The sequence below is a fragment of the Apus apus genome, chromosome 18, assembly GCF_020740795.1.
Source record: "Apus apus isolate bApuApu2 chromosome 18, bApuApu2.pri.cur, whole genome shotgun sequence".
NCBI lineage: Eukaryota > Metazoa > Chordata > Aves > Apodiformes > Apodidae > Apus > Apus apus.
The window spans coordinates 9,681,123-9,695,500 of NC_067299.1; the positions used below are offsets into that span (position 1 = coordinate 9,681,123).

The 14,378-nt window shown below is 43.6% G+C and overlaps 1 protein-coding gene across 5 annotated transcripts in view; it reads left to right on the forward strand.

Moving 5' to 3' along the window:
* The window catches only part of AUTS2 (activator of transcription and developmental regulator AUTS2), a 769,537-nt gene that overhangs the window by 244,074 nt on the left and 511,085 nt on the right, over positions 1-14,378 (forward strand). Inside the window, exon 1 of one of the 5 annotated variants that reach the window (XM_051636187.1) lies at positions 7,251-7,447. The exons of the other annotated variants lie outside the window; for them this stretch is intronic. Within the exon in view, the coding sequence (XP_051492147.1) occupies positions 7,400-7,447 (48 nt within the window). The 5' untranslated portion in view covers positions 7,251-7,399. Of the gene's footprint in view, positions 1-7,250; positions 7,448-14,378 lie in introns of those variants that run through there. 5 annotated transcript variants of the gene reach the window in all.

A 14,378-nucleotide genomic window follows, 5' to 3' on the forward strand; every position in this document is an offset into this window, starting at 1 on the left:
TGGCTCTTCTAATAAACTAGTGTAATTACAGATCTGTTTAAGTGGAGGCATATGATACGTATGTTTGTGACAATTTTCCAGAGGGATGGTTCGGCTAGTGCTAAATAACCAGGCTCATTTTCCCATAATTTAAATGTTACTCACAAACTATTACCATAATTGATGCACCGAGCCACTGTAGAGTAAATAATGTGTTGTGTGGGAAGCAAAGTAGAAGTCAATGAATATTAAAGAACAAAATATCATTTTTAAGGGGAAACTTCACAAGAATTAGAATTACTTTGAAAATCAAATGGCAACGCAAGTTCAAATTGACAGGTTGTTTTTAGCAATGTGTATGTGCACACGCATAAACACATGTGCTGATGGGCTGTGGTCTCCAGGCTGATTCACCTGGGGTCTTTCTTCTGCTTGGTGAGTCCAAAGCATCCTTGGAGGTGACCAGAGCAACACTCTGATTGGGAACTGTCAGATAATACCTGGTGTCCTGGGAACTTATCAGAGAAGTGGGTTCTGAAAACTCTAGACCCCTTGGCAGTTGAAAGAAATAATGATCTGAGTGGTTCCTGTTGGGTAAAGGGGAGCTGGCACTGATAACCCCATGTTTGGGGAGATATTGGTGGTTTCTTTGTCTCTCCCTTCCTCAACCGTGCTGGGGTACTCAGAGTCATGGAATCACAGACTCATCTAGCTCCAAACCACCTGCATGGGCAAGACTAGACCAGGTTGCTCCAAGCCCCATTGAACCTGTCTGTGAGCACTTCCAGGGATGGGGCAGCCACAAATTCCCTGGTAGCACAAGAAAAATTTTTAATCACACAGAAAACACTAGCAGGGATCACATGAGGTTTATGGGTGGTTGTTCTGGAGATGGCAGATAGTGAGGGGGCTGCCAGGATTGAGAGCTTTGACATTGCAGGGCACAGCTGCGTGGACCTTACAGCATCCAGGAGAAGGCAACTTTATAGTTACTCCTTGGTTTAGTCCTTGATCACTGTCCATGTGCAGAGCATTATGCCTCAGTAAGTGTTGAGTTGGTTACAACACTTCTTGCTGGGGTGGAAGTTACCCTGTATCCATGGCTGGATGCAGGAGCTATTGGCACTGCAGCCTTATCTGTGCTGAGATTTTGAGAGTAAAACATTTTGCTGAACAGGACTTGATTTAACTTGTGGGTGTTAGTGCCCTGCCATCTATTCCCTCACTGTCTTCAAAGGGGACTTGTGTTAGTGCCTTAATGTGTATACGTACATTGCATGGAAAGGGTGGCATTTTTTTCATGCATTGCTTTACCTTTTTTCCCCCTAGATATATTGCTTGTTTGTCCCTGTTCCAGGTGTAAATGAGGGAGATACATAAAGCCAACTATATAGTGTATTGAAGAGCTGTATTCCAGTCAGATGAAGTGATTGAGTGTCACAGAAATCACTGCATTTGAGAACCGTGTCATTTCAAGCACTTTTAAGTCCTGATGTGTACTCAGAAATGAACTTTTCTTCAGGTATATAAACCCTGGTCAGGTACCACTGTATCTCTAGAGACCAGAAAGCCGGGGAGCAAAATGCAGAAGCATTGTGTAGGATTACAAAAGCATCACTTGGTCTTTTAATTTCATAAGCCATTTTGTCCAGATGGCAATTACTATTTTTTTTTTTTAAATTAAAGATTATAGCACTACACCTTTTTTTCAGAGAGATTAAGAAGACATTTAAAGCAACCTTTGCCTCCCATAGCTGAAGATGCTCACACTGACTTCCTGGCACAGCTACATATATATCCTGTAATGTCAGTAGCTTCCCTTGTTATAACCTGATTTAATTCAGTGTGGCAGAAGTAACATATTTTGAGTGATGGTGGGCATAGCTCTTGTGCACCAGGCTCATGGGCTGTCCTTCTTCTGTCTCAGTGTGTCTCTTGCAGATTGTAAATCACTAGCAAATGTCTGTTTCTAGTCCTCCGGGGACTGTATTGAGGTGTTTTTGAACCTTTCAGACTTCTGTGGTTGTTCCTCTTAGCTGTAATTTCACCTAGAAAGCAGACCACATGAGCTGGGTTATCACTCACCACAACTCATTACAAATTGGCACTTTGCTGGGGGAGATACAGTCCTTTGAATTGCTTTTCTCAAGTTAATCTCTCCTCTTGCTCTTTGAGTCAGGCAGCCTTACTTAGTAGGTTTTAACCTACTCCCAAGGAAAAGCAGCTGTACAAGCAAGGAAAATGTTACTTACATCTTTCAATTGTTGCAAGAAACCCCAACCTTTCCATAAAGCAGGGCTGCTGGAGGGCACAGGGGTGGCCTTGGTGTCCTGCTCTGCTTCGTCCTGCATCTCACCTGTCTGAAATGGTGCCAGTCCCAGAACTTCCACACACTGGGCGTGGGATGCAGCTCATTCTGTGCCTGCTCCAAGTGGATATAAAAGCATAAGAGCTCTCAGATACTGCCAGCCCACACTGGGTTCAAACCAGTGACCTAGAGAGTTTCTTTTGAAAACGTGCACAGAAGTACAAGTTGACAGCAGCATGTTTGTGATGAGATTTTCGGCAGCACTCAAGATGAAAGAGCAGATGGTGTTGATGGGAGAGCAGGGTTACAAGGTACAAGATGGGATTGTTATCATGTTAATCACAAGACAGAATATCCCACAGTGCTTTCTGTTAGCCTGAAAGATGATAGTTCCCTGTTGGCTTTCATGTGAGTCAGAAACGTCCAGCAGTGCTGGCCCCAGGGGCTGTGGTTGCCTGGTTAGTTCATCGTGTTGGTTCTATGGCATCCATTTGTTTGGGTTGGGTCTTTCTGACCCTTTTCATTTCTTGCCATGTCCTGGCAGCCTTTTAGGGTGTAAAGGAATTTGAAGACAGCTGATGTAATTCTGGGTTACTTCTAAAACGGAAATACTCTTAAGGAGTATGGGTGCTTTGAAGTGAATCTGGTATTTGCAAGTTTAAGTTTGGAAAGTGGTGGGCCTGGTGAAGGGCAGGCAGACAGAGCTTCAGCACTTGCACTTCATCTAAAGGAATCCATATTACTCTGCAGTTCTCATTCAGTTGACTTGCAGATCCCACAGGTTTTGCTCTCAGCTTCAGAAATCTTCCAGAGATCACTGCTTTGGCTGGTACAGTGGGAGCCATTCTAAGCTGTGAAAAACATTTTAAAATCCTTTTTATTTATACTCATTCCAATCTGCCTTTTTCTTTCCATGGACTAATTATAAAAATCACTGTAAACATTTTCTGGAGATGGCATCTTCCTATTTACCTAATTTTTGTTTGTGCTTTTCCAATTGTTTTCAACATCCCCACACATCACTCTGTTGCTTGGGAAGTGTGAAAGCTATTATGGTAATAGGAAGAGAGATGCTTTTTTGCTCTAATAGTGCCAAGGAGATAGGAATGGATGTAATTAATCTTGGACGTAGTCCCTGCCTCAGATACATCCTCTTGCTTTTTAGCCTCCCTGCACAGGGATATAGGCACAGAGGTTCATTTTCTTTGGAAGAAGGGTCAGTGCTCTTTTGCTTATTCCAGGATCAGAGTAGCTTGGCTCCACTGTGTGCCCTTGCAGGTGGGTTCTTTGGGGTGTTTATATTGTAGTCTGTATCCAAGTGAAATAGTGCCTGGTGTGCTCCTTCCCTCCCTCCCACCTGGAACCAAGAACATTTTGGCCTGACTTTGCAACATAGGTGGAGACAAAGAGAAGAAGAGGTGTACCCTGCTTTGAGGTGACTTTAAAATCTAATTGGTGCTGCTCACTGTTTAGGTATGTTGCTTTAGGGGATGGTGAGCTTTGTCACAGGGGATAATTGAAATGAGCATGAATCAATACCTAAATATACATTAGGGTGTATTAAAAGGCTTAGAATCGATGGTCTGTTAAGAAGGAGGTTATCTCAATTCCTTTGTACACTGTCTCCCATTTGAAATGGTATATTAGAGTATGACAAAGCCTGCTAAATAAATCAAAAGGTGTTTATCCTCAGAGAACTGCAAATACTCTATCAAAATATGGTTCCCGTTAAGGGAATACAGAAAGTCAAGTCTGGATTTTGGCTGTGCAAACTTAGAATCTGAATATTAGATTCTTTCATGTTATTGAAGCGTGTTTGGAAGAAAAGTTTTGGAGGTCAATGCTACAGCATGTTTAGGGATGAATTCCTGTCCAAGCTGTTGTTTGTCTGGCAGTATGTACCTGAGAAGTGAAGATAAGTTGGCAAAACAGAAGCAAAGCTGTTGTGTGATAACACCATATAGACAATAACTGCTATAAAATATGAAACTCAAATACATTTCAGAGAAAGGGTTGACATAGTAGAGTTTGAAATAAATGGTGTATTTTGCTCAGTTTTAAAGAGGACTGCAGTGTGGAAAATCAGGCTGTTGTGTACCTCGTGTACTGTGCAAACCTAGACAGCTATTAGTATTATACAAAATAACCAGATTCTGCAGGTGCTGGTTAGGGGCTGTTTGTGGATGCTAGTCTTGAGGGTTTCAGCAGTGTGACAAGAAGTGAGCAATCATGTGGTGTGCTCAGCTCCTCTCTGCCTGTGGTGGGGGCTGTGGTGGCTGGAAAATCTGCATCTCTGTTCCCCGCTGCACTTCTCCTTCAATTACAAAAGGGCAGCTCTGGAGGGATGTCCTTCTGCATTTTCCTGAGATAAAAGAATAGCTGTGTTTTGTGACCCTGGAACTTTAGGTCCTGCCAGATGCTAATGAACCAGTGGAAAACATCCAGGCCCTGGTAATTGCTTTGAACCACAGCTGTTGGTTCTGAGGACACAGCGTCAGAGCACAGCTCAGCGGGGGCTGCGCCCTGTGATGCTGCCCCAAGGGCCCCTTGGGGACTCCGGGGTCAGTGCAGTGAGCAAACTGCCTATAATTGGGTACAAGAGAGCAAGGTGGACATGGGCAGCCAGCCTGAGGATCCCTCATGGTCTGACACCATGGCTGTGGTGCCCATTTGGTGTCTGCAGGCAGAGGGTCCTGCTGCAGGGATGGAGTGACAGCAGAGCCCTTGCAGGGCGGCAGATGGGAAGGAAGCGAGACTCTTGCACTGACCTGATCCTATTCAAACATGCAGCCAGGTCTGTCCTGTTTATTCATTTGCTGCTTCAAAAAACAGCTTTTTAGGTGCTGAAAATAGGACGTGCCAATAAAAATAAGTGTTTTAATTTGCTTTGGGTATGAGTTCCCCATAGGAAACTGTCCCATCCACTGCTTCCTTTGCAAAAGGGTGATTTCTGATGTTTCCACAAACTTAAAAAAGGCTGAGACATTTTACCAGCTTTTTGGCATGTCACTTATCCCACAGAAGTGCAGAATTAAAGGCAGAGTGGGAATGATTTCTGTGGCATCAATGGAAAGCTGTTCCTGACAGCTGTGGATGGCAGCAGTTTGAACCAGCTCAGCAGAGGTGTGTTGAGGGGGGTTGGATGAGCTTTGCCCACCTTGATGCTCAGGGGAGGGCAGGGGTTGAGCTGGGGACCCACCAGGGCTTCCCCCATGTACGAAGCCACCAAGGGAGCTTAGAGCTGTACCTGCTGCTGAATGAGGTGACCATTGTTAGTCTTTATTGGTATTTGGATCCCTTGTGAAACCCATCTGTTGGCAAGTGAATGACTAGCCAGGCTCTCAGATCTTTCAGATGATGCTCTGCCACCATCACCAGTATCAGTGCTTTTTAGGTGGGTAATGTTGACAAACTAGGTTTCAGGATTTGTGTCATCCACCATGTGTCTCTGTGTGTGCATATAGTAGGAGGTGGTAAGTCTGTGTATTTGTTCCATCTCACTCAGCCAGTGATCAAGATACCAAGACCTAGAAAAGGTACAGAGAATAAAGAAAAGAATCTGCAGAGACATGCACAGCTTACCTACAAGGAGAAGTTTAATGGTGTGGAAGTCTCCAGTCCCTGAAAGTGTGATACAGGGGAGAAGGGAAATCTCTAAAGTCGTAACTGATCTAGAGATGATGAGGAACAAGTTATATTTTTTTACAGTAAAGGCTACTGTGAGACTCCCACTTAAATAATTAGACAACTGGTTAAAAACAACAAAATGAGGCAACTTTCTCCTACTGCATATAGTAAAATTCTGAACCTCATTCAACACCTTATAGAAACCAAGAGATTCAACTGCTTGCATGACAAATTAAAGTCCATCTGTGTTATTAGATGTGTTACTAAGGGTATGTCTTTGAACTTACACTGATTTCTTACACTGTTTCCCTGTGCATTTTGAAGTATTTGGACATAGGATGCTGGGCCAGCTCTTCCCCAGTGCAGCCCTTTCTGTATACAGTGGAAATACAGTAGGCTGATTGTATTCATCCTGTTCTTTGCAACTTGATACTCACTGCCCTGTGATGTGCTTGGAGCTGGGAGACTTGTGGTGAGCTGCAACCAAATCAATGTGTCTCATTAAACCAGAGACAGGGAATTGGGCAGTGCTTCTGAATGGACAAAAACCACACAGTCTGATGGGAGTATTCCCAGGATTTTTTATTTGTTAGTTTCATACTGATGATGGTAGCTGTTTGTTTGGTTTTATATTGTCTTTAGGGGTATTATTTTAAACATCAAACCTGACAGTATCAAAACTGAACAAGTGTTTATGTAGAGGGAGGGCTGCAAAAGGGAGGGAGCAGAGGAGAGAGTGACTCCTGATTACTTGCTCTGCTTATATGGTAGCATTGCTGCAGCTGCAGCATCGGAAGGGAGATACTTGCTTTATGCTTAAGAGGCTTTATTGTTTCTAAACTATATATAGTTCTGTAATCTTTCTTTAGACGGGGGAGGGCATAGTGGGACTGCCTCCAAAGCATTGCCTCTCTGCTCGGTGGGAGCGTGAGGGGTTAAGGCGGCGGTGCAGGGATCTCAGAGTGGCCAAGCTCATTGTCAGAATAATGTTTAGCCAGGTGTTAATCTGTGTCTGGAGGGAAGTGCTGGAATTCATTATTCATCCCACTGGGGGAGGTCATGGTCCTGGGAGGCTGCCAGCGCTGGAGCCAGCCTCCTGGCTTTACTGACATGTGCCATTTGTGATGAATGCAGCTGAAGTCCATTTGAGGAATTCTCTTGTCAGGCAGCCAAGCTGACAGCCCGGCGCGGAGCCCAGGCGTTCGGCGAGCTCCGCTGCAGCCAGAGAGATCGCTCAGCGCTGGCAGGGCAGGAGGGGACAGGCTGGAACTGCGGAAGGAAAGCATCCTTGGTTCTTTCTGATTTTATTTTTTTTTTTTTAATTCAATTTGGTTTTCTTTCTCACACCGCTTGCTTCCCTTAAAACCTGCGCTTCCCTTGGAAAACTGCTGTCTGTGGCAGAAGGAGCGCTGGCACCCTGCTCTTCAGCAGCAGGATAGGCTTGAGTTGCGTTTTTGTCTTTTAACGAGGGCAGGAGGTGAGACAATGATCAAGTCAAGTTGGTTCTACGTCAAGTTCAAGTATGCAGAGAAGGTAAGTCAGCATGTTTTCTCCTGCAGCCTTTCCCAGGGGCTTGCTGCATGGTCGCCTGCAGCCCCCTTCTCCTGACAGGCAGCTCCGGCCACCAGCAGAGCCAACGCTGCGGAGAAGTTGGGCTGCTGGATCTGTTTGTCCAGGACTCGATAGAGAACGCGGGGCCGAACGGCAGCGCAGGGACTGGGCTCGAAATGTGACAGGCACAAGTTCAGCAGGGTGCAAGTAGGAGAGAAAAGAAAAGCTCAGATCTAATTTCTCTGGTGCTGTGCTGGTAAAAAAACGACCACAACAACAAAACAGGGGTAAAGATGTATTTCTTTTTCCCGTGTGGAGCCTGAAAGGCAGGAATATTTCCTGTTCTGTAGAGCCAGTTACGGGATGTGACCTGCTTCCACAGGGAGGTCAGTTCTTTTCTTCTCCTTTAGTAACAAAGTAAATATTTAATTGTCTGCAGTAGTTACTGGAAAAAATAACTTTTATCGATCAAAAAATAGGGAGATGGATTCTAAGGTTAGAGGTTTTGCTGTGGAACTTGCTGCATTTCCTATTGAGCAGAACACGGTGCTTTCTGTTGAATTTTCCTTTTATGCTCATATTCCACTTGATCTTGCCTGTCCCTTGGTACCCAGATGCCTGGGGGAAACAGAGAGATGGGGAGGGGATGGACCAAGATTTCAGCAGGGACCTGCTTGACAGCGATGCGTTTTCACTGGGTATCTCCCTGGAGGGTTTCCTGCCCCAGGTTAAAGATTGATATCGTTGCTAGGAACGCTGACACCCAGTCAGAGGGTGTAGCACTGCTGCTTGCTTGAAGCCAGCGAAATGGGGATGAGAGCAAGATAACTTTTTTTTGTGGGAAAATACTGTCATCTCGCTGTCTGTTTCCTAAGCACCCTTGAGCAGTTCACAACTTATTCTTAAAAAGGGGGGGGAAAACTGGTGCATGTGCCATTAGCCTGAAATATTCTCTTCTGGCAGATAGTCCCACATTGATTTATTTCTTGTCTTTGTGCCTCGAGTTATACACACAGTGAAAGCATATATATTTCATTTAACAAGACACAGATATATTTCATCCAACAAGATTGTCCTGTCATTTATCCCAGGCTGCAAATAGCAAATTTAACAAACTTGCAGATTTAGCTATTCCATTTTCATGCGTTTTGGGCAGCCTTACAAAGGCAATTTGACTACAAAACCCACTTTATTAGGCAGTTATATTTTATCTCATTGATGTTTCTCTGCAATAATTCTATGTTCTTAAAAGTCATATCAGACCTATAAACATCTATATTGAAACAAATCAATGCTGCATATTAAACTCTTCCTGGAAAGAAGAGCCTCATGAGATCAGTAGTTATCTGCCAGTGGGTGATGTCAGCTGTTTAAAATACCAGGGAAAGTAGTTGGTTTTTGTTTTTGGTTGTGGTTTTTTTGTTTGGTTGGTTTTTTCCCCCACCTGTACATTTTGTGATTAATTTTTTTAATTTTTTTTTTTAAGATTTGTTTTATTTTGTTACTCCCTGCAGTTCAACCAGAAAGCCCTTGAGTCCCTGAACAGAGCAGATAATTTTCCTGCTTTTCTGTCACTGGATGATTTTGAGTGTGTGTTATATAACCTGTCACACCAGTTTTGTCAAAGACAGGTATTTTTGAGATCTACAACCTGGGGAATTTGAACATGGATAAAATCCAGGAAGCTCATTTAATCTGTATTCTTCCCAGAGTTATTTGTTCCTCACAACATTTTCTTCTGATTCACCAGGGAAGTTGCCAAGTCTGTTCATCTGTTGGGGAAAAATAAAACCCAAAGCCATGAAGCCCACATGCTGGAGGATAAAAACTGTGTGCTTGTTTTTTGTTGTTGAATTTCATGTGTGAAAAGAGACTGTTAGTCCTTTTGGTGGAAATGAGGGTTTCCCAATAGAAGGCACTTGAAAAAATCAGATCTTGGCTACATGGCAGAGGTTCACTGCTACACACAGGTTTTCTGTCAACTTTCTTGTTGCAGTTGGTGCTTGGCTTATTCTGCATTAGCTTCAAGAATGTCTGTGTATGAAGGCTGGCCTGGTGTGACTTTGGTGTGGATTGACCCTGAATTTATTAAGCTGGAGCAGTTCTCTGGCTGGACACCGTGGGGACACGCTCTGTGAAACAAGTGCCTCTGCATTAGGGTCAGCATGTTGGTTAAAAAAATAAGGTCAGATTCTTTTGCAGCTCTTCTATGTTGTTTAGGCTTTAGAAATTGGGTTTCTGTTAGTTAAGCTGAAGTACCTTTGAAATTCTCAAACCAGCTTTTTACAGCATTTTGTCCAAATGGGTTGAAAATCTCACTTGGAGATGTGGTTTCTCATTTTCAGCTGACACAAGTGTGGGCTGCTGCAGGAATGAGTGTTCCCACTCCCAGCTACACATTGTCAGTGGTAGTGCCTATGCAGCTACATGGTGACATGGTCTGGGAGCTGATCCAGCTGGAACTGAACAGGTTTTATTTCTTTTTTTTGGGCTGGCTTATTTTTCAGTGTGTTTCCCAGTTTCCCCCAGGTGTGCAGCCATAAAGGATGAACCTGAAAATACCTGGTTAAAGATGACTAGGAAGGACAGTGTTGTCTTTTCTGGCAGCAGCCTGTGAAAACTTAATTCTTTCCTCATTTGGAAGTGTTTTATAATTGGCGTTCAAGGGAGGTCATTTTAGGTTAGGGAAAGGTTGGGTTGCTGCCCTCCTGGCAGTGCAGAATCTTGGTTAAATCAGTACTTGAACTGCTCTTCCTCTGTGTGGACATGGCACCACTCCCTCTTCATTCTCTTGTGAAGAAGTTCATTGGCATTTTTATTAGCTGGCTGGCTTTGCTAAAGCTGAACATCCTTGCCTTTGACATCACAAATACTATTTTTATTTTTATTTGCCTTTAATTTGCTTTGCAAGATTTTGCTGTTTGAAGACCTCTCTGTGATAAAGCATATATATTTATATACGTGTCAGAGCTAAATCTGCAGGCAGCTTATATATTGCAAGATATTTCTTCACATATAGATTGTCAACCTGTTTTATTCTCTTGGCATCACTATGCTTTACTGCCATGTTCTGTTGATTATGTCTGAACGTAGCTCATCCCATCTGGGTTATCTGCAGCCTCTGCAGGCAGAGCTGAACCCTGGTTTGGTGATGTAACCTGCCTGAGCTTGAAGGAAATTTAACTCTCACCAGCCTTCTGGGAGCTTCCAAGCCCATGATATCCAGCTGGCACCCTGAAATGTCTTAGCCAGTCAACTCATGTCACCTGCCTGCTTGTGCAGTGGCTGTTTTATATTGGCAGGAGAAAAATTCAGTGGCTGTACATTTGTGGCTGCTGCAGAGAGCCTGAGAAATGCTCTTGAACTGTCTTTGGATGTTCACCTTTTATCCTAAAGACACCTTGGAACTGGAAACAGAAGAGAGAGATGTTGGAGAAACTGATGTACTTTGACATGCTAGTTTGCTCAAGTCTTTCAAAAGTTATCTGATGTGTTAGACAAGTGCCATAAAACTATTTCACAGCAGTGTGTTTTTCATTGTGATTAAAATAATCAGATAATAAAATTAGCTAAAGTAGAAATCCACACAACTTCATCTTAAGTCTATTACCAAGTTAATTGCAAACATTCTATTATATAAACTTCAAGGGAGCCTACTGGAAAAAACCCAAAGTTTTTATGTTTACTCTTTCAAAGATTTAGTATAAGGTCACTTGGACAGGAGCCATTTTTGCATAATACCCATATTCAGTCTGAGTGCATTTACACTGTAATTAAAATTCAGCAGCTTCATATGAATAATAGTGCTGACACTGGGAAAGCAGTTTGATCTGAGGGGAAGAAAAGGCAGGCTCTTGGAAATCTCTGAAATTGCAGAAAGTGTGGGAGAAGTGTGGAGAGAGGCAGCACAGGAGTGGGCAGTCTGGCTTCACGTGTTGCTGCCTGTCTGAAGGAACTTAAAGATAATGTTGGAGGACTTGAAAGGTTTTGCTTTGTCCTTGAAAAGCCCTGTTCCCTTGTTGGAGGTTCTTTGATAGGTTTTGCTGAACTGAAGTGAAGCTGAATTTTTCTCTTCCCAGCGCTGCCCAGGGGAGAGGAGTGCTGTTATTCCTAGCTGGAAAATTAGATTAAAACACCCAGTACCTAGATACAGTGTACATTAATTTCTTCCTGTAACATAGGACTCCCAACTACTCTAAAAGGCAGTTTACAGTTTTGGCAGCTAAAATAAAAAGCCTTAAGGACAGGCAACCACTTTGAATGTTCGAAGGGCTTTATGTCCAGCAGAAAGATTTCAATTACAGTCATTTTCCTTGAGTAAGTACAAAGAGGTAAATGGAACCCCTGTTTCAAACGTTAAACTCACAGGCTACATTATTACCAGTTGTACTTTGAAAGTAAAAGATAAAACCAATATAAATCAAAGCCCTGATTCCAAATTGCTTTTTAAGAGTATGATGAGGTCTGCAACCAGTAATTCAGCCACTTGGTACCGAGCAGCCCATAAATGTGACTTTCCATCAGTCTCTCTTCCAGGAGGATCGAGGCAGGAAGCATCTTTCTCAACAAGCACTGAGAGTTGCATCTTGAAAGGGCTGCTCTGCAGCTGGAGATTCCTGCATTAGCTGTCTTTTTTCTTTTTTTCTTTTTTTCTGACTTTGCTCACTATTTGTCTAGTCTTTTGTAAAAGTAATTTGACAAAGATTTGGTTATTTATCTCCTGTGTGGTACAAACTCTTACCCCACTGCCCAGAAAAAAAGTTTTTCATCTCAGGACCATTTCCTTCTCTTGCTGGGGTAGGAAATGAGTTTTTCAGAGGTGGCTTTTTAGACCACATATTGAAATGTGCACAATGTTTGTATAACACAGGTACGCAGAGAGATAGACAGGCAAGATGATTAATCAATCTGGTGACCTGAGCTCAGTGAAATGTCCATTTTCCCCAGAATGATTAACTCTTCCAGAAATCTGTATCCAAGGCTTGATGGAGTCAGGGATAACTGTTTCAGTCAGTGACTTTTTGGGTCAGACCTGTGCCCAAAGGCTTCAGAGGAAGGGCAGGGAGTTAACCAGCTTGCTGACAGTGGGTGCAGCCCACATTGCTGCTGGCCTTTGCTTGAGACTGGCAAAGTTTGAACAACATTTTCCCTTCTCTTGGCCTCAAAGGCTGGGTTGGGCACAGGCTCCTGTCTCCGTGGCCTCATGTGCACAGTGAAAAGCAAGCAGGAGCCCAGAGGAAGAAGTGCCAGTGCTGTGCAGTTGCCTGGAGGGAACAGGAATTCAGCAGCACTGTTCAGCTCCACAGGCTGCACGGCTGCTCTGGCAGAAACTACCCCTCAGATTTCCTCTTCTCCTGGGTCTGCAGAGCTGAGCAAAGCTCAGCTGAGCCTCCTGTGAGGAATAACCTCCTGCAGCCTGAGCAACGTGCAGGTCCCTGCTCTGCTCTCCCTCCCAGTCATAAATGTAGCTCAGATTTCTAAGCATTTGGAGGACAATGCATGTTTACTTATGTATGCTAGTTAAATGGATCTTTCTCCAGTTCTGGCACTTCTTGCTAGTTGGACTAGTTCTTGAGAGAGCTCTTGTTTGGTTTCAGATAAGGGCATTTTAAGTAGGATTTTAAATCCTTCTGAGTTTGCTTTTTGCTGTGAGTTATCACTAAACTGTAACATTTTGAAGGATCAGAAGAGTCTTACAGCTTCATTTGACTTTGCTGGAAATATGGTAGAGATTTAAAAGACTTTTTCTTCCATGAATCTGAGGCAGTTGTTGCATCCTGCATATCAGAACTACTCAAGGGTTGCTCCTGCCTGGGCAGGTGCCAGGAGCCCCATGGGCTTCACAGCAACCTGGCATGGCCGAGTCATTGGGAAGTCAGAGTGCCACTCATTTTCCCCTGGATATTTCTCACAAAAGGAGTCACTGGAGCAGAACTGTTTAAGTATCCTGTTGTCACTTCAGGATCCTCCCACCTGTATGTGGAAAGATGTGTTGGTTTTTTATTCCAACTTGAGCCAGCTTCTGGACAGCCTTGTCTTTAATATGATTTGGGATCTGGACCTGAAACCTACTCCATTTTTAATACTGTATATTTTTATTTTTGTGACTAAGAAGTGCATACTACTGGGAATAGTCAGTGGCAGGTAAAATAGCAAGGGGAAAAAAAAAGCTCTGTTACATTCTTCCAATGTAAATTTTTAATCAAATGTTATTTTCTTCTGTTAAGCAACTTTTACAGGCCACTGCACAAAACATACAACCAAAAAAGTTTGCACAATGAACTGCATGTAATAGGCTAGCAATGCATCCATTACAGATATTTAGGTGTGGAATGTGTTTAAATTCCTCTTTGTGTGCATGGCAACGTGACCTTCAAAGGGTAATTAGAATTTGCCAGTCAGGGTGTGCTTTCACCACTGTGCCAAGAGCTGGCAGGCCCAGGAGAGTGGGCTTCAGGTTGGAGTGATTTGCACAAGAAGTCTCCAAGTCTTGGGAATGGGCTGTCTGGTCTGAGGTCTCAGATCAGACTTCCTTCACTGAGGTCTCTGCTAAGGTGAGCTGGTGCCACCAGAGGGACAGTAAGAGGTTGTCCCAGCTCCCTTCTCTTGGATGATGAGCCATGGAAAGTCCTGCTGCTGACAGGGAGGTACTGTTGTGAGGCTGAGGAAGAAACAGCCCAAGGCATGGCTGGGCACACAGAAATGCAGAGGAATTCTGGTGAGTGGCTGTTTGGGACACAGCTTTTGCCTTGGGAAGCTGTGAGGTGTTCAGTGCTGGAACCAGTAACATGTAGGTACTTGGTAGATTAATATTCAGGACATAGTAGATGAGAGAGGCTGGCTGGGGGCATGTCACACACACTCTGCTCATCTAGAATTATTTTGTCTGTTGAAGCTAGAATTGCCAATTCTG